Source organism: Onychostruthus taczanowskii, unplaced genomic scaffold (genome assembly GCF_017590055.1).
Source record: "Onychostruthus taczanowskii isolate IOZ18803 unplaced genomic scaffold, ASM1759005v1 scaffold14, whole genome shotgun sequence".
NCBI lineage: Eukaryota > Metazoa > Chordata > Aves > Passeriformes > Passeridae > Onychostruthus > Onychostruthus taczanowskii.
Window position 1 is genome coordinate 1,454,922 of NW_024498573.1, and position 18,414 is coordinate 1,473,335.

Sequence of the window (18,414 nt, forward strand, 5' to 3'; positions counted from 1 at the left end):
TATTAGAAAAACAACGGCCTGCTGGTGTTGAGATAATTACACTGAGAAAAATGCTAAAGAGAACAGTTAATTGGAGCTGGATAAATTTAGCAGGGAACACAAACAAATAGATGTTGCCAAATGGAGAGAGAGGGGGCTCCTGATGGTCCCCGTGAGGCTGAGGTGTGTGGAGGGTTATTGGCAGCGAGGGTGACGAAATAAATGAAATATTTCTGGAGGGTTTGCAAAGATGAATAAAGGGCAGCGCGTCCCCCAGCCCGTGCCGTGGCCATCTGCTCTGGGATTTTGCTCAGTGCTGTCAGACCTGCGTTCTGCAGTCCCCGGGCTGGTGTCCTGCCTGGCAGGGACAGCTCCACAGCTGTGTCACCTCTCCGAGCCGTGGGGACAGGCCCAGCTGTCCCTGCCTACGCTGCCCCTGAGCTCCCACCTGAGCTGGCTGAGGTGAATTTACAGCCTGGGCACAGCTCCACCTGGAATGCGGGGCATTTAATCAGACTGTAGCCATTAATTACTGCCAGCTAGCCGAAGTTTAATCACTCTCCCCACTAACAAGCTCCTGGTGGCCCTGGGCAGCCGGGGATGTCCCACTGCTGGGCACAGCAGCTTCCTCCAGCCTGGGAAGAAACTCTGTGCTCCCATCCACAGCCTGGGCATCCTTTGGGCACCAGCCAGTCCCTTGTGCCCATCTGTGATCCATGGGAAGGGGATGAGCAGGGAATGCTGGGCTGGAGCACCGGGAGCAGGGGCAGTGCCCACCCGCATCCCTCAGGGCCACGCTCCGTGCCCTGGCACAGGGACAGGGCTGCTGTCACAGGATGTCACCACAGGGCTCGGCAGGCTTTACAGCATCACCTCTCCCACGGGGCTGAGCTAATTTGCTGTCCATTAATGGTAATTAATGTTTGCAAACAGCACAAGGAGCAGCTGTCACTCTCCGGGCGCATCTGCCGTGCTTTAGCCCTGGCTTAGTAGGGATTTTGGGCTGTGCCTGAGTGTAGGATCAGTTTGGGATCAAAGGACACACTCAGGGCTGGTTTGTGGGGTGCAGGTGTCTGAAACACCCCAGCAAACAGAGCAGCCACAGGGACACAGCCCCGGGGGGACCTGGGACAGCCAGGAGGGGGCAGGGGCAGGGAGAGGATGCTCCAGCTGCACAAAGAGGTGCCAGATGTGCATCCAAACCCAAACCCACAGACCTCTGGGACCTGTTTGTTTCTCTGTTCTCTTCCCCAGCCCCCAAAGACTTTGAGAAGTAATTGCATTGCAAATTGGACTGCAAATATTGGAGGAGAAAATTGCCTCTCCTGACAGGTCCGCTGTATTTGGAGACTCTGTCAGAGCTTCTGGGTCTGTTTATCTGCAGTGCAATTATTTTTTATTGCACTGGCACAAAGAACGGACATGTATGCATAAAACATGCAATAAATAAATATTTCAAGGGTAAATCTCTCTAATATATTAGAATATCAAAGAGATTATGAAGAAGCTTAAGGCAGTGGCAGCAAACTTTGGATTCAGTGAGCCCTGAGATACCTTTGCTACCTTGGAAAAATCCCTTTTCCAGCTGAGACTGGCAGAGGCTGTCTGCAGTACTTTTCTCCCTGTGTCTGAGCAGTAAAATCAGATTATTATGTGGTGATTTCTCCAGATTTTCTCCAATGCCTTTGAGAATTCAAGCCTCAGAGCTTGTTTCCTTCTTTTCCAGAGGCAGCAGTGGAAATAGTTACAAGACTTTATCAGATAAAAATCTTTTCAAGCAACACTTTGTGAATATGTTGAAGGGAATGACTTTCAAACTGAGTCTCTAGGATTAGATTAACCACCCAGTTTTCTTAAAAAAAACCCTTAAAACTCACACCTGCATGCTCTGAAATAAAACAGAAGGCAGGAAATAGATCACAGAAAAACTACCAACTAGAAGCAGCACACTCCCATAAATTCTGAATGAACACAAGAGCAAACAGCTGGAAAAATTGAATTAAGTCCTGGGAAGGAAGCAGTGCTGCCCTTGCAGCCCAGGGAGGATCGATGCTGGGCTGAGTCATCCCTCCCTCCACAAAAACCTCTCATTCATCCACCTGCTCTGCCCTTTTGGGGTCATCCACCGCCTTCTCTTCATCTGTTCTGGCCCCTTCACACTGTTCTCAATCAGTCCTCGCTGTGGAAAAAACCAACCCCAAACCAACTAAAAAATGTCAGAGAAACTCAAGTTAATGCCAAGGGCCCAGGTGGAAAAGTATCCCTAAAGCATCATCAACTCCAAGCCCAGGCTGTCCCAGGATCTTGGGGACAGAAGGGGACAGTCAGCAGGAGCAGGAGTTCTGGACATGGGGGGTCTCCAGGAGGGCAGGAGAAAGGGGGAACCTCCTTTCTGTGCCCTCACACAGGAGGTTCCTCATCCCCTGCTGCAGATGAAATCCCCTTTCCCTTTCTCTCCACAACCCTCTCTATTTAATTAAGAGCCTGGAGAATCAAACTCCAACATTTCAGAGAGCAAGGTCGTGTCCAGAGCACGGTGCCCAACATCTGCTTTCCTGGTAATTGGCTCTGAGTGGCAATTTGTCAATGGTTTGAAGATAACGAGCTTCCCATTTGTGTTCCAGCCATCTAAACTTGCAGATAAGGACAGGAGCTGTGGCTGTTGGATGTCAGCTTCTCTCTGGATACAAAACTGCCTGTGCTGCTGCCCTGCCTCCCACCCCACAGCACTGCTGCCCATCAATACAGAGGTTAAGCAACTTTTTTTTTGAAGTCTGGCTGCGCTCAGACTCTCAAGGTACTGAAATGCCACATATTTAAATATCAGCTATCACAATAACAAGAATAATTATGGTTATTTTGGCCCTGTTAGCAATACTAAGTAACAGGGTTTTTAAAGGATTGAAATCTCCACAGAGAACTCAAAAAAAAAAAAAAAAACCCAAAAAAACCCTCTAAAAATATTATCAGAATAGCCAAAATGTTTTCTACTGAATGTTTATCTTGTGAAAACTCTTATGGAAGTTCTTCCATTTACCCAAAAATCTGCAGACAGCAGTCAAACAGAATTGCTCACCATAAATTATTGAGGCTTTGGGCTTTATTTTTAGGTGGCAAGAAAAGTTTGAAAGAAAGGAAAGTTTCTAGGATCTCCCAGGAAATTTAGGCTGGAGAAGACCTGTGCCCAATGCCCACCTTGTCACATCCAGGTGACACCTCCAGGGATGGGCACTCCAAACCTCCCTGGGCAGCTCCAAGGCCTGAGCACCCTTTCCATGGGGAAATTCCTGCTGGTGTCCACCCCGAGCCTGCCCTGGTGCAGTTTGAGGCTGGTTCCCCTCATCCTGGGAGCAGAGGAACCTCTCTGCTGGAACAACCCCTGTGCACGATGTCCCTCCCTCTGCCCCAGCTCAGCTCCCACTTCTGCACACATTCGAGGTGTCTTTACTCCAAAGGAGGAACAGAACCACACCTGGCCAGTGCTGCCAACAGAGCTGTGCAAACAACAACCCAGGCTCTCTCCAAAAATCTCATCCCACTCCAAATTTCTCTGCCCTCATCAGGATTCTCTCCGAAATCATGCCCTGGGAGGGATTTATTGCTCTGCCATTCCCAGCAGGTCCATCTTTGCCCTCTGGCAGCTCAGGATAGCCCAGAACTGAGCAGAGCCTTCCAGCAGTGGCCCTCTGCAGCTCGTACCTGTCCAGGGAGATGCAGCAGAGGTGCAGGATGGACGCTGTGGTCAGCAGCACGTCCAGGGAGGTGCGCACCAGGCAGAACATCTCTCCGTAGATCCAGTTGTCCTGAACCAGCTCCATGGCTCCAAAGGGCATCACCAGCACCGACACCAGCAGGTCAGCAAAGGCCAGGGAAACGATGAAATAGTTGGTCTTGATTTTCCTGCGAGGCAGATCACAAAATTAGGGTGGGTTCAGTGCAGCAACCTCCACACATGGACAGAGATTCCAGCTTGAATTTGGGTTTAATCTGCTCTGTTGCACTAAAAGCTCCTCTCTAACACACTCCTCACTTTATATGTCACTCCTGGCTTGCTCCTGGTTTTTAAAGCTAAATATCCACCATTTTCCTGGCCTAAACAGATCTTTCTGCTCACCCAGAGGAGGCAAATGGATGCTCACAGGCCTCTGCAGGTGGCTCAGCCTCACAGCTTGCACTGGAGACTCTGGGGTGGAAGAAGGGGATTTTATTTTAACTTGTAAATGGAGAAAATCCTTCCAGAAAGCACTGAGAATAATCTAGACCGAAGCTGTAATTTTAACTTGAAGAGTACTTTTAAAATCACAACAATAAAATAGAATTAAATCCATTAAAAATCCCACGCAGCACATGAATAGAGGCTGTTAAATCTCTCTCTCTGCTCCTAAGGCTGGGCTGACAATTCCCAGGGTTAGCAGCAGCCTTGAGACAGGAATTGTGCCTGTGACCCCCTCAAATCACGGACAACATTTGCTAAGTTGTGCTGGTGCTGCACAACCACAACCAGACCTTGGTCTGTGCACTGCTGATGAGCTCATTGGGAAATCTGAGATGGAAAAGGGCCAGAGGCCAACCTGGGAATTGCTGCTTAACGTGCTTTTTCCTGATTTGTCTGGTTTTCTACACCAAGAATGCTAAAAAGATGAGGATGGGAATTTAAACGGAGCCAGCACTGCAGGATGAGCCGAGGGCAGGGAGGGTCTGCAAGGCAGGGGCACCTCCCTGGGGACAGCTCCTGCCCTCAGTTCTTCAGGAGGAGCTGTATCCCTGGGGTGGGCTCACCTGAGCTGCCTGTCCAGGCACAGGGCCACCACAACCAGCAGGTTGCCCAGTTTGGTTGGCCACCACGACCAGCAGGTTGCCCAGTTGGGTTGGCCACCATGACCAGCAGGTTGCCCAGTTGGGTTGGCCACCATGACCATCAGGTTGCCCAGTTTGGTTGGCCACCATGACCAGCAGGTTGCCCAGTTGGGTTGGCCACCATGACCAGCAGGTTGCCCAGTTGGGTTGGCCACCATGACCAGCAGGTTGCCCAGTTGGGTTGGCCACCATGACCAGCAGGTTGCCATCTCAACACCACAATGTTTGTGCATCTGGGACTCAACCCACGACAGATCCCCGTTGTTTCATCAGCCGAACAGCCTGTTTGATTGCTCCTGAACAGCTTTTACAGGCAATTCAAAAACTCCCAGTGCTTCACAGTCATTGGTCTGGTCCCTAAACCCCCCAGGCTCTGAGCCAGCCACATGCTGGTATTTCAGGAGAGTTGTTACTGGTTGGAATCTCTGCCAGTCAGCCCACACTGGTTTATGGAGCCGGGCTGGATTTTTTATTTATTACTGGATTAATGCTAACCACAAATCAGCTTGTCCTGCAGAGTCAGGCTGTGTCCCAGGGGGGCTCACCTGAGCTGCCTGTCCCGGCACACGGCCACCATGACCAGCAGGTTGCCCAGGATGGCCATGAGGATGACGGCGGAGATGAAGGAGAGCAGCACGATCTTCTCCGCGATGCCGAAGCCCTCACTCGAACTGGGGGGAACCAGAGACAAAAGTGGGAGAAACAAGGCTCACTCCTTAGAATTTTTCAAAATTAAAAGGGACAGTACAGTTGGGGTGCTCGGCAAACTGCCCAGAGCACACCAGTGAGTTAAAACAACTTTCCTTATATATTTTTTCATTGCACTGATCAGATGCATATTTATGAAGGTTATACATATTCAAATATTCCTTTGAGTTCTTTCACATGTTCTGGGAATTCTTTAGTTTTGTTTGACTCCTGACCCCTGCAATAGTGCAGATTTGAGTTTTGGGGGTCATGTACATAATTTTCTCACAATGTACATATCATTTCCTCACAATTTATATGTCCTTTCCTCACAATGTGTATGCCATTTCTTCACAACAACAAATAGGGGATTATTGACAGTGACAAAGTCAGTAGTAGAAGCCTTTTTCACATCCTTTCTTTTAATGTTATCTGTGTGGTTCTTTCCGTGTTGTCTAATCATACAGTTTTAGCTGTTTCTACAAACTTATTTAAGTTATTCTCACTATTGTCAGTTAGTTACAAAAATAAAAGTATCCTGCAAAAGCTAACACTACACAGTCTCTATTTAAATATTTTGTGAAAGCCTAAACTACAGTATATTTTTATCACACTATTATAATAATAAATAAGCCACACATTGGCCACAAAAGTTGATAAATTGGCCACAAGAGTTGATAAATTATACTGTATCAAAACCAGTCCATCAGTGATTACAAACTGCTACATCGAAATCGTTGTGATAATAGTTTGCAAACTAATAGTTTGCAAAAGTTAATACACAACACAGAAGCCAACAACTACAGTTATTTATAACAAAAGGGAAGGAGCTGCAGTGGCACTGGGTGCCCCCATCCCACCCCTCCCAGGCATGGATGCCCTGGGCAGGATGAGCCCCACAGCCCTGCAGGACCCACTCAGCACAGCTGGGTGACCCTGACAGCTCAGAGCCTCTGCACAAAAACCTCTCCATTCTCTTTACACAAAAATAAATCATGCTATTTTCCATGCAGAAGCATTTGGGTGTTTGGGGGTTTTTTTCTGTCATTTTTTTTTGTCATTTTTTTCACAAGGTTTTAGTATCGTAAAATCACAGAATGGTTTGGGTTGGAAGGAACCTTAAAGCTCTTCTCATTCCACAACTTCTGCTATCCCAGGTGGCCCCAAGCCCTGTCCAACCTGGCCTGGGACACTCCAGGGATGGGGCAGCCACAGCTGCTCTGGGAATCCCATCCCAGCCCTTCCCCACCCTCACAGGGAAGGATTTTTTCTTACCTGTAACCTCAATTTCCCCTTTTCCCTTCTGAACCCATCACTCTTTGTCACTCCAGTTCCCGATGTGATGTGACAAGGACTAATGGGTTCAAACTTTCCTCAAGACAAGCATTTTACGTCTTCAGTTTCAAAATCTACATAATGTTTTGCCTTTTTCTCTCTTCATTCTGTGCTACAAAACACAAAACAGTCTGGCTTTTCACTTAGTAATTCTTCCAGAGTTAGAGAAAGGAAATATTTTTTTTTCCAAGTGCCTAATTTTCCCCTACTCTGAGATCAATAATTTCTTACAGTTAATGAAGAGGAAGGAAAACAAAAAAAAGGAAGAATAACATAAATTTCCCCCAGACCCCACAATATCACTCATATTTTAAATCTGAATTTCTACAAATAATTTGCTGTATCAAATAAAGGTTTTGATTTTTTTTTTCCCCAGAGCTTGCAAAGCAGAAGGTAACCCCCAGGATGCAATAAATTCCTCATAAACCTGATTTTATTACAAAATTTTGATTTATTTTTCCCTTAAAGCGATTTCTAATGCTATATCCTGAATAAACTGCATCCTAAACCTTCACCTGCTTGTGTGACTTCACATCACACAGGTGAGAACGGGGTTGTTCCTGTTATCAAGTGTGGCTGGAGATAAACTGGCATTAAAAGCAACACTTGACACTAATTCAGCAGGGAAATTTCTTCTCAGTTTACAGAGCTGGTGTTGGACACCCAGGATTAATGCTGTGACACTGCTCAGGTAACTGAAAAATGGAACTGTTATTCTGTTTTACCTTCACTGACCCTGGGGTCACCTTTTATGTACTAAACAACATCCCAGGCTTTTTACACTTTATCTCTCTGAGCACTCCTGATCTGGAGAAAAGCTAAAAGGGATTAGAAACTCCTGGCACACAGAGATGTTGAGTTTTACTCACGCAAACAAGCTCTGGAAATGCCAGAGGAGTGCAGAAATGAGCCAGACATTTCTCCAGACATTGCATGGGGGGGGATTCCACCTCTGAGAGTTTTAAATCCACATTTCCCACCCTGTCCTGAGGGTGGTGGCATCCTGGTGGCATCCCTGGGCAGAAGTGGTCACCACCAGGCTCTGAGCAGAGCCCAGCAGGGCAGGAACTCCCCCTGGCAGATTTGGGAGAGGAGCTTTAGCTCTGAAATCAGTTTTGGGAGTGTTTCCCTCGTGCCATTCCCCACTGCTCCCCTGGGGAACATCCAACAGGCAGATGCCTCGCTGGGGTGCAGGAGGGATTTCATCTGGGCTCTTTCTGCCTTTGGAATAACCCATCATCAGGAATACATGTTAATTATTCAGTCTTAGTAATTCCAAGTTGTTAATAATGGAAGAAGTGGATATTGCTGTAAATTGAAATCAATGGTTTGCATAACATCTTTTATCAAATCGGAGTGCTCTGGCTTCCAAGCTTGCTTCCCTCTTTAATAAAGCAGAGATTGATGGGTTTGCTATTATGAGGAAATGAGATTCAGGCAAAATGATTGCTGGTTAGCAGGAATACAGAAATCACTTAAGGAAAAAGGTGAAATACTGATGGGGAATGAATGCTTAAAACCCACATATGGACATATTTAAAAAGCTCTTCTGCATAGTCATTAATGTGAAAGTGAAAAGAAGGGTAATTACTCTTTCAAGCTCAATTTTCACTTTCCTGTAAACACCCCAACTTTTCTAAACGAGCTCAAGTGCTTTTGCATATTTTCTGCAGCAGTCAAAGAGCACAGATCAGTCATGGGGGCAGAGCAGGCACATTCCCTGGATCCCACTGCACACAGAGGGGAAACCCCTGAGATTCAAAACTCACAGCAGTGGGAGCCTCAGAAAGAGTTCTCCTGATTTAACATTCCCTCTGGTGTGGGGAATAAAGGCTTGGGCTGATTGTTTCCAGCCAGGGCTTTTCCCTCTGTAATATTTCATAACCACAAATAAGCTGTCATTGGCCTCTCCTCTTTCCTGCTTCCCTGATTATTCCTGGGCATAAAAAAATCATTAGGTCTTAAGTACCTAAAAATCAAGATAAGCTGTTTATGAGTAAACCTGATAATGTGGCTCAGAACAGAAACATGACAATAGGGAAGTGATGATTTGATCTCTGCCTTTCCAGCTGTTACCACATCCTTTTCTAAAATATTAATCACAAGTCAGCATTAATCCAGAAGCATTTAATTTCCTTTAATGCCTTTAAATGCTGCACTGCTTTGCTTCAGCCCGTGCAGATGGCAGGACAGCTCCCAACAGATCCCAGTCAATTCTGCCCTTCACTTCTGTTTCAGAAACAGACTGAAATTAATTAAAGTATTGACAAGGCAGGAATAAACAGCACTCCACGTATCAAAATAACCCGGTCATATGATTCGCTTATTTGAGTGGTTTTTTGAAAAAAAAAAAAAAAATCAAATAAATTGTGGCAGCGGGGTGGGAAGGAAGGGATGAGGTTTTCTCCTTTTGTGCTGGTTTGAAACAAAACTCCTGATACCATCAGCAGCCCTGCACCATGAATCTCCCGGAGGCTGAAAGCTGCAGCGCTCCAGAGAATGAAGTGTTTTAAGCAGCTGATAACACTGATTAAAACCAATTGTCTGTCAGGATGAAGCAAAGGAGACAGGCTGTTGGGATGTTTCAGAAATTGCCGTGTGTGGGTTGGCGCTGTCAGTCCGCGCTGGGAGCGCTCCCCACTTTGGGGACAGGGACCTGCCACACACGGGGGGACCTGGGGAGACACCAGCACCTCCAGCCCTGCTCCCACCTCAGCCTCCGGGCCTGAATCTGGAATATCCTGAGCTGGAAGGGACCCTCAGGATCATCCAGCCCTGCACAGCCCCAGAATCCCACCCTGGCATCCCTGGAGCAGTGTCCCATTCCCTGGGGAGCCTGGGCAGTGCCCAGCTCCCTCTGGGGAAGAACATTTCCCAAAATCCAGCCTGACCCTGCCTTGCACAGCCCCAGCCCTGCCCTGGCTGCTGTCCCTGTCCCTGAGCAGAGTCTGGAGCTGCAGACCCTGAAAGAATTTCGGATGCTGCCCTGGAGCTGGCTGTAAATCGCCTTTCAGTGCTTGTGGCTGTGGTACCAGGTGCTCTGTTCAGGGATCCTGCTGCTGTATTTTCATGGAATCTCAGAATCATAGAAAGGTTTGGCTTGGAAGGGATCTTAAAGAGCAGCTTCACTCCCCCAGCCACGGGCCACCTTTCACTAGAACAGAGTCAAGAATTTCTTCCTAACCCCTAATCTAAATCCTCCTTTTTTCTTAGTTTAAAACAGTGTCCCCTTTTCCCATGTCAATCTCTATCTCCCATCCCTTCAGCTGCTCCTCCATGGCCCCTCCAGACCCTTCCCATCCCCGTGTCCCTCTTGGGAGGCTCTCCCAAGCTTTAGAGATGTTTTTCCCACTGTGATGCCCAACCTGCCCCCAGGACTGGAGGTGAGGCTCTCACACAGGGCATGAGGAGCTCCCAGTGCCCAGCCCAGCAATTCCTGAGCTCTGCTCCCTGCATGGCAGCAGCACAATTCTGCCTTTGCCCAGTGGAAACTGGATCTGGGGCTGAGCACTCATCCAGGACCATGAGCTGATTTATCATGGTCTGAGCCAACAGGCAGGAATTTGCACTTGGGGAATGAGGGAGGAAACAAAGCCAGGCCTGGGGAGCTCTGTCTGAGCCCTGGGGCTCTCTTTGCAGGGCATGAGGTGCCCAGCAGAGCCCTGTGTGTGCCCCTCGTGCAGGGCAGCACATCCACATTACATAATTGACACCCACGTGTGAGCAGATACTGCTGCAGGGCTGATGCCTGTGAGTACAGCCCTCAAAACCCATCAGACTGTCACCTGGAATATAAGCTAAAATTAACTTATGAAATCAGCATGAGATCAAGATCACAGTATTTACAAGGAGCAAAGGCAGCTGCTGCAAATACTTTGTTTGGCATCCTCTAACAACTTTCCAGAGGAGAGCCCTTGTGCCACCAAATTCCACCCTGGCACATCCACCTGGGCTCTGCAGCACCCTGGATTAATCTTTTTTCCTTATAATGTATTTGCAAGTCTGCAGACTTTAACCCAGCTGTCCCCTTCAGGTGCTGGACACTCCCCTTGTGTTCTCACACACTTTGGGATGTGCAGCACAGGGAGGAGCTGGAGCTGCCCAGAGAGCCCAGAGGAGGCACCAGGATGCTCAGAGGGATGGAGCAGCTCTGCTGGGAGAGCTGGGATTCTGTGCACAGCCAGAGTGCTTTAATGCAGCTGCCCAACACTCCACAACAATGAAAAAACCCCAAATCTCTGACTTAGACAGGGATTTAGACACACTACACAGCACACTAGAGATGTTGTAACAATCATTTCTCTTTGTAAATGCTGAACAAAACCAAAGATCAAACACGTGTTTAATCAGAAATGCCTTGATCAGTTCCTAATTAGAATTGCTCCTGCAAAGGAAGCCCATGGCCTCTGCCAAACCAAGAGCAGCTTCCTGAGGAACAGAGGGTGATGAAAGCAGCACAGTAGCAATCCTGACTTTTGGTGCATATTCCATAATCATAATGTGATTATCCCCTCTTTTCTAGGTGGTTTTGCCTCTCCTGTCACCCACAAGGTTTGTTCAGCAACAAAAAGAGCTGTGCTCAGGAGAGCTGATGGAGTGAAGCACCTCATGTCCAATATTCTCAATAATTGTCATTCATTTCCCTTCCACATTCTCCAAGTGCTGAGGGCAGAGCCCAAGGTATATTTCTGCACAGAAATGTTTGTAATTTGGCTACTGAACAGGATGATTTTCCCTCACAGAGACATCACCATTACACACATGCAGCACTCAAGCTTTGCCTCAGGAGCTCAGAAACGGGGAGGGACTGGGTGCAGATCCGTGACACAGAGTGGGAAAATAAAGGTTTAGGCTCACACCAAACATACTCTGAGTGCCCAGATTTCTCACAGAACTGAGAAAATGAGAATTACTGCCTCCTGCAATGACCAGGTGCAGAACTGGGGTGCACAGAGCCCACAGCTCTTCAGGAGTTGTGCTGCTGCTCCTGGGCTCAAAGCATTCAATGCCCTGTCTCTTTATACCTTTTCCTATAAAAATTCCCCCAAAATAAGCCCTGCCCTATGCCCAGAGATTTGTTACCACTTGATCAAAACCCCCTCTGGCAGTTCTCAGTCGTTCTCATTCTGACTTCTCTTTCTCCAGCCTTTGTTCCTGTCTCTGCCCAAAGCCCAGGACTTGCAAGATGATCAATTCAGAAACCATGAAGGTCCTGCTCTGCTTTTTCAAACAATATCTGCAGTCAGGAAAATATTGTTAGATGAGAGGCATTTAGTCAAGACCCTTGGAAGGGTCCTGGAACGAGGCTGGCTATTAAAATATCCAGGCTGTGCCCTTTTCCCAATGCCTGTTTACACCCTGGACAGCAAAAGACAAATACAGCTATTGGCTGTCCAACTTCTGATATTTCCTGGAGAGTTTCCCAGTTTCAAACCTCCAGAGGAACAAAAAAGTTCCTTGCAGTTACCTCTGCTAATGGAAGGCTTGGCACAGACAGGATAAAACACTGATTTCTAAAATACTTTTTATTTGAGACCTCCCCCTGAACCCCTGCATGACTCTGAGCCACACAAAAACAGCTCCCAGCTCATTTTGAGCTTTTCCACATAAAACAAAGTTTGTTAAAGATAACTCCAGTGGTGCCAGGCAGAAACCTTCCATCCCCTGATGTTCCCAGCTCATTTTTATGGCCCTCACTGGCGTGGAGGCTCCAGGTGTCCTCTCTAGGCAAGGACATGGAATGCCCTTGACTCAAGAGCAGAACACTTAAAATTCCTTGGGTTTGTTTTAGTTAAACCTCCTCCTCCATCCCCAGCTAAGTGCATGTTCTGCATGCTCCCCACAAAGCCCTCGCCACATTTCCCACTCCAAATAAACAGGACAGGAGGTCCAGGTGCTTTGAGGTGGGAAGTGCAGGCTCCCAGCTCAGGTGGAGCTGATGCCACCCAGGAGGCAGGACCAGCACATTTCTCCAGCCTGGCAAGCTCTGGGAGTGTTTGTTAATTGTGTTTAATTGTGTTTGATTGGGGCTGAGCAGGGCAGGAGCTTCCAGCAGGAAGGTGCTCACCTGCAGCTGCCCCTGATTCCTGGGAACAGCCACTCCTGGCAAAGAGGGCAATGCAAACATGGGGAGAAGTGGAATTTTGCCAGCCCAGTGCTGAGGGTCAGCCCTGGAAATTGAGGGAGGTGTTGTGGAAAGCCCCTGGCACTGCAGCTGCCCTGGGTAAAAGCTGGCAATAAAGTCCAGCCCATTTGGAGCCCCAGAGCCCAGCCTGCCCCAGGATATCCCAGTTTTTAGGATGGTTTTCACATCCTTCCACAGCCTTCTCCAGATCTCCACTCGCTGTCCCTTCTGTGCACAGACACTGATGCTAAAAACGTCATGCAAGACATCAAAAAAGTTCATTTCTGTGGCCCAGCTCTTAGTCCAGGGGATTTCCACGTGCACAGCCTGCTCTAACAAAAGCAGATGAAGCCTCCCAGAGGCGTGTGATGGCCTGACCTCCCCGTGGGGCTGGGCACAAACACAAACAGGAGGTGCCCCCGTGCACTGCCCAGCCCTGTGTGCAGAGCTGTGTGTCTCCCTTGCTGCACAGCTGCCATCAGAGCACTCTGTTCATCTGCAGAGGCTGGAGCCAGGCTTAAAATCTCCATTAATTAAGTGTTGGCGGAGGTGTTTGGAAAGATGTTCCCATAAATATAGTGCTTTAAAGTGTTTCCCTAGAAACTGAGAAAAGAGTTGAACAATATGAAAAATAGCCAGGCTGATGACTCCCCCATGGAGCAGTGCCTGGGCTGGAGGGAGCATTTAGGAAAGAGAACTTTTCCCCCAGGGTTTTTTTTTTTTTTTTTGGCTACTGGAAATGTTTGGCTGGTAGCACAAAATGCAAAAGTGAGCCTCTTCATCATTCCTTGCTCCCTGTGCCCTCCTGCTTTGCCCTGGTGCTGCTGGCAGGTGGGGGATGCTCTGTGGCTGCAGGATCAGGAGTGTCCCTGGTGTTCGAGTGCTCCCCTTGTGTGGATTCCTCCCAAAGTGTCCCTGCTGTGCCCAACCACCTCAGCACCTCCAGGCACAGCCAGGATAAACCTGGCACACCCCACAGCCTCCTTCAGCTGGCTGCTTATAGGATTTCATGGAATCACTGAGGTGGGAAAAGCCCTCCCAGAGCACTGAGTCCCAGCTGTGCCCTGTCCCCACCCTGTCCCCAGAGCACCCAGTGCCACCTCCAGCCCTTCCTGGGACACTCCAGGGATGGGCTCTCCAAACCTCCCCGGGCAGTTCCAGTGCCTGAGCACCCTTTCCATGGGGAAATTCCTGCTGTGCCCACCCTGAGCTGCCCTGGCCCAGCCTGAGGCTGTTCCCTCTCCTCCTGTCCCTGTTCCCTGGAGCACAGCCTGACCCCCCGGCTGTCCCCTCCTGTCAGGAGCTGTGCAGAGCCACAAGGTCCCCCTGAGCCTCCTTTTCTCCAGGCTGAGTCCCTTTCCAGCTCCCTCAGCCTCTCCTGAGGCTCCAGCCTGGGGGACCAGGTGGAGAAGACAGAGTTTGGCAGAAAATCTTCCCAATCAGTTCATCTACCTCTGCAGAAATGCAAGAGCAAATCCCTCTCTGGCTGGATGCTGCTGATAGCACAGAAGGATTAGAGTTGATCTTCCCTTGGAAAGGGAAGGAGGAAGAGAGCTCCAGGCTGATTGTGGCCTGTTAAATGACATTTTATAGCCTGCTATTTCTCACCTAAACACAAGTGTGATCAAAGGACTTGAGATAAACAATGATTTAATGACTCCAAGTGTAGGAGCTGGAGAGGTTTTGAAAAGAGCTTGTGTACACAAGAATAAACATTTTATTGCAACCTCAGCTGTTTGCTTTCCATGAATCCCCACTGCCAGGGCACTCAGAGCACACAAACACTTCCCTCAGCTCCTTCCATTTCCTACACTTTGGGTCATTTTGGTTCTTGCTTGGTGGCAGCCACTCAGCCCAGCTCAGGAGTGGCTGACAGTGTCCTGAGCAGGGGGGTGAGGGCATGGTCCAGCTCCTCTAGGACATCCTGGAGCTCCAGGGATGGGCCTTTGGGTCCCTGAATCTCCCTCCATCACTCTTGCTCCTGTTTCTCCCAGGTTTGGATGGGGAGAGGAGATCAAGAACCTTCCCTGCCTGTGCACAGCACCAGGAGCCAAACACTGGGAGAAGGAGCCAGCACAGCAAACTGCAGGATTTGGGACTCACCAAACACACAATTCCCTGTGCTCCCCGTGCCTCTGTACCAGGGCTTTGGGTTACAAAAAAAATGGGATTTTGCTTTTGCTTCAAAACAAACCCAACCACTCCAAGGGATGTGATTCCTTGTTCCCTCACCTTGCTGCTCATTCCTCAAAGTCAAGATAAGATTAATGAGCTGCACACAGAACTGCTGGAGGGCTCTGCGCTTTCCAAGCCACAAAAACACCTTCAGCAGCAAAGCGAGAAAACTAAAGCTGATAAAGCCAAGTTTGGAAGCAATTAACATCAATCTAAAATTCAGCGGGTTTGGGGGCTTGGCTTAAAAAGAAAAAAGCAATTACTGCTGTGACAAACTGAAATAATACCTTGTTTTTGCAAAGTTGACTTAGCAAAGGGAGTCTGCCTTCAGCAGCAGCTGGAATTAAAAGGGTTTTGTAAAAGATGTTCACCAGCATTAAAGGTGCTGGTGATTTTTTTTTCGTCTGTTTATCCAGACTGTAACAACCTGAGGAAGCAAGAAGCCTTTACTGAGTGTGAAGCACTCAGGACAATATCCCAAAATCCGCCTGGAACACAACTGTGGGATCAATATTTCCCACGTGTGGGAAAAGCCAGGGTCCATAAAGGAGACAGAGGAGTCCTGCAGCTTGGTTAGAATAAAAGGAGATATTCCACTGGGGAATCTCAAAATTCCTTTTATCCCAAACTCCTGGCTGCCTGCAGCCCTCTTCCTTTCCTGCAACAGGCTTTGTGCTGACCCTTTATCTATGACCTTAAAGTTCAGGAGTCAGACTTGTGCGGGGTCTGTAACAACCTTGCCCTTGGAGACATCAAAAGCCACTTCACAGCCGTTCATTAACACCCCTGGAATTGTTTGTAAGGACATTAGCACACATCTTCCCCTATCAGCATTAAGGGGATTTTCCAAGGGAAACCTCAGCCAGCCCAGGAAAATCAGCTGCCAGCTTTGAGCACAGCTCGGATTCTCGGTTAAATGCCATTTCCCAAATCGTGGCAATGGGTAAAGAGGAAAGAAAAAGGAAAGAAAGGAGAAAAAGGTGGGGGATAAAAAAGGCAGGGAGGGAAAGGATGGGAAAAAAGGATGGGGGAAAGGAGGGGGAAAAAGCAGGAGAAAAAGCAGGCTGAAGAAAAAAAAGGTGTGGAAAAAGGTGGGAAAAATCAGGTGGGGGGGAAAGGGTGGTGAAAAAAACAGATAGGGAAAAGGGAGGGGGGGAAAAGGGCAGAAAAAATAAAGTCGGGGGAAAAAAGGGTGAGAAAAAAAGGTAGAGGGGGGAAGGGGCAGAGGGAAAAGGGCAGGGAAAAAAGGCAGAAAAATGCAGGGCAAAATTGCCATGCAGAACTGGTTTAGATAAGGGTCACCTGTGCTCCAAAAATGTAAGAGAATGGATTTAGCTACCATGACATAACAGGGGCTGCCAGACCACCAGAAGCTCTGCTTCATTCCTGGGAATGCTCAGCAGGGAGATGATGGAGCCTTACCCAAAGTCTGGGGAGGTTTTCAGAGTCCCAAAGGCACAATTGTGACTTACCCTGCTAAGAGCCCAAGCCAGGCAGAGCTTGCCCCCCCTGGATTGCTGTAACCAAGCTGAGGTTTTCATTTCAAACCACTTGACAGGATCTCATTAACCTACTGCCTGTAATGAATGTACCAATAACAATCGCCGAGTCGCATGAAATTAAAAAATCCAATAAAATATAAATAGGAAACACTCGTGGGTCATTTATTTTTCTACTCTGGAATGAGAGAAAATGAGGTCTGCCACCTCCCTCGAGCTGTGATGAATGCAATTTCCAAACTGAACTGTCAAAAATTTCCAGGAATGTCTCTCCAACATCACACTGCAACCTTTTCAAAATTCATAACATTTTCTACCGAAAAGAAATCCTTGACTCGTCTAGGCCAGGCTTGACACTTCTCCAGACACCAGGGTGATGTCACGGCCTCAGAGAAGCTCCAGGGAAGCCCAAGCCAGGCCCTGCTGCGTGAGCAGAGAGTTTTATCTGCAGGCAGAGAGGAGATGCTCCCCTGCTGATGCATTTTAGGGTCAGTGCCCAGCCCAGCTCGCGCTGCAGCAGCCGAGTCCCTCCTCCTACCTCACATTCACATCAAGCTCTTCCATCACAGGCAGCAGGCACAGGTAGCTGGGAGTTCAACGCCCATAGGAGAGACCTCATCCTGCAGGGGGGAGAGGAATACAGGGGTTAGTTCCAGGATCTCCACAAATGCACATTTCCCCCGTTGGAGATGCCCACTGGAGGATCCAGGCCAGGTGCCCTCGGTGTTTTGGCCCCTGTTCAGCTGCTTCAGACCAGCACTTCCAGCTCCTTTTCCATCAGGCAGCTTTCCAGCTCTCCCCCCAGCCTGCCTGTGCCCATTCCAAACTACCTGCACACCTGCAAGACTTCCCCAGCAACTTCCCACCTTTCAAAGGTACAAGAAGCAGTTTGAATAGAGCCAGGCTGAAGAAAGTTTGCAAAGCCCAGGTGGGAAAACACAAGCAAGAAGGCTTGGTAAATTAGTTTCTGTTTTTACACAAACCTAAAACATTGACTTACCACTAAATTAAACCAGGTTTCCTGTGACACTCTATTGTGCAGCCTTATGAATACTTAATAGCAGTGCTGTAATTACAAAGAACTAAATGCTTTGCAGCTTGAGTTAAAATAAATGTACTTACTTCCAGCACCACTAAGTGATGTAAATATTAATGGGGTTTTTAACTCTATCAAAATTCCATCCTGACTCCAAAGAAATGAATGCACCATCTTAATAATGTGCTTGTGCATTTGCTGCTGCTAATCCAGTGGAAAAAAATAGGCTCAGTTTCGGAGCACTTGAGGCTGTTGATTACCCCTTGTGCTGTCTCTAGGGAGCCAGGGATAAAGGCACCACCACAGCCTGTTCATGCCAGCCCAGATGCAAATAATGCCACTGTGGTTACTTGGCTTCAAAGGAAAATCAGAATAAAAGTGCCTCAGCCTTCCCAGACACTGATGCCAGCTTTGCAATGCAAATGAGCCCCCCACTCTGCAGACCTGGCTCAGAGCTTGCCACGGGGAGGAATTCAGGATCTGTGGATGTATTGGACATCATTTTGCAAGGGAAATTTGCTGGAGTCAAAAGGATATTTTTATAAAAAAAGGCAGATTTTGGTTGGTCCCTGTTTGCAGCTTAAAGCTTCAGCTGGTGATCCTTTGGGCACTCTGCAATCTCCTGATTCAAAACTGCTGCTGTATTTTGTAAAGAAAGGGGGGAGAGAGAGGTCTAGAGATTCACCTCTGTGTCCCTAAGACCTGACCTCGAACCTGAACCT

The 18,414-nt window shown here is 48.2% G+C and overlaps 1 protein-coding gene across 1 annotated transcript in view; it reads right to left on the bottom strand.

Moving 5' to 3' along the window:
* The window catches only part of HTR4 (5-hydroxytryptamine receptor 4), a 36,612-nt gene extending 28,419 nt beyond the window's left edge, over positions 1–8,193 (bottom strand). The window contains exons 1-3 of the mRNA XM_041397791.1: positions 8,168–8,193; positions 5,382–5,507; positions 3,679–3,879 (exon numbers count right to left, since the gene is read on the bottom strand). Coding sequence (XP_041253725.1) covers positions 3,679–3,879; positions 5,382–5,507; positions 8,168–8,193 — 353 coding nt within the window. The remainder of the gene's footprint in view (positions 1–3,678; positions 3,880–5,381; positions 5,508–8,167) is intronic.
* Positions 8,194–18,414: the final 10,221 nt, after the last annotated feature.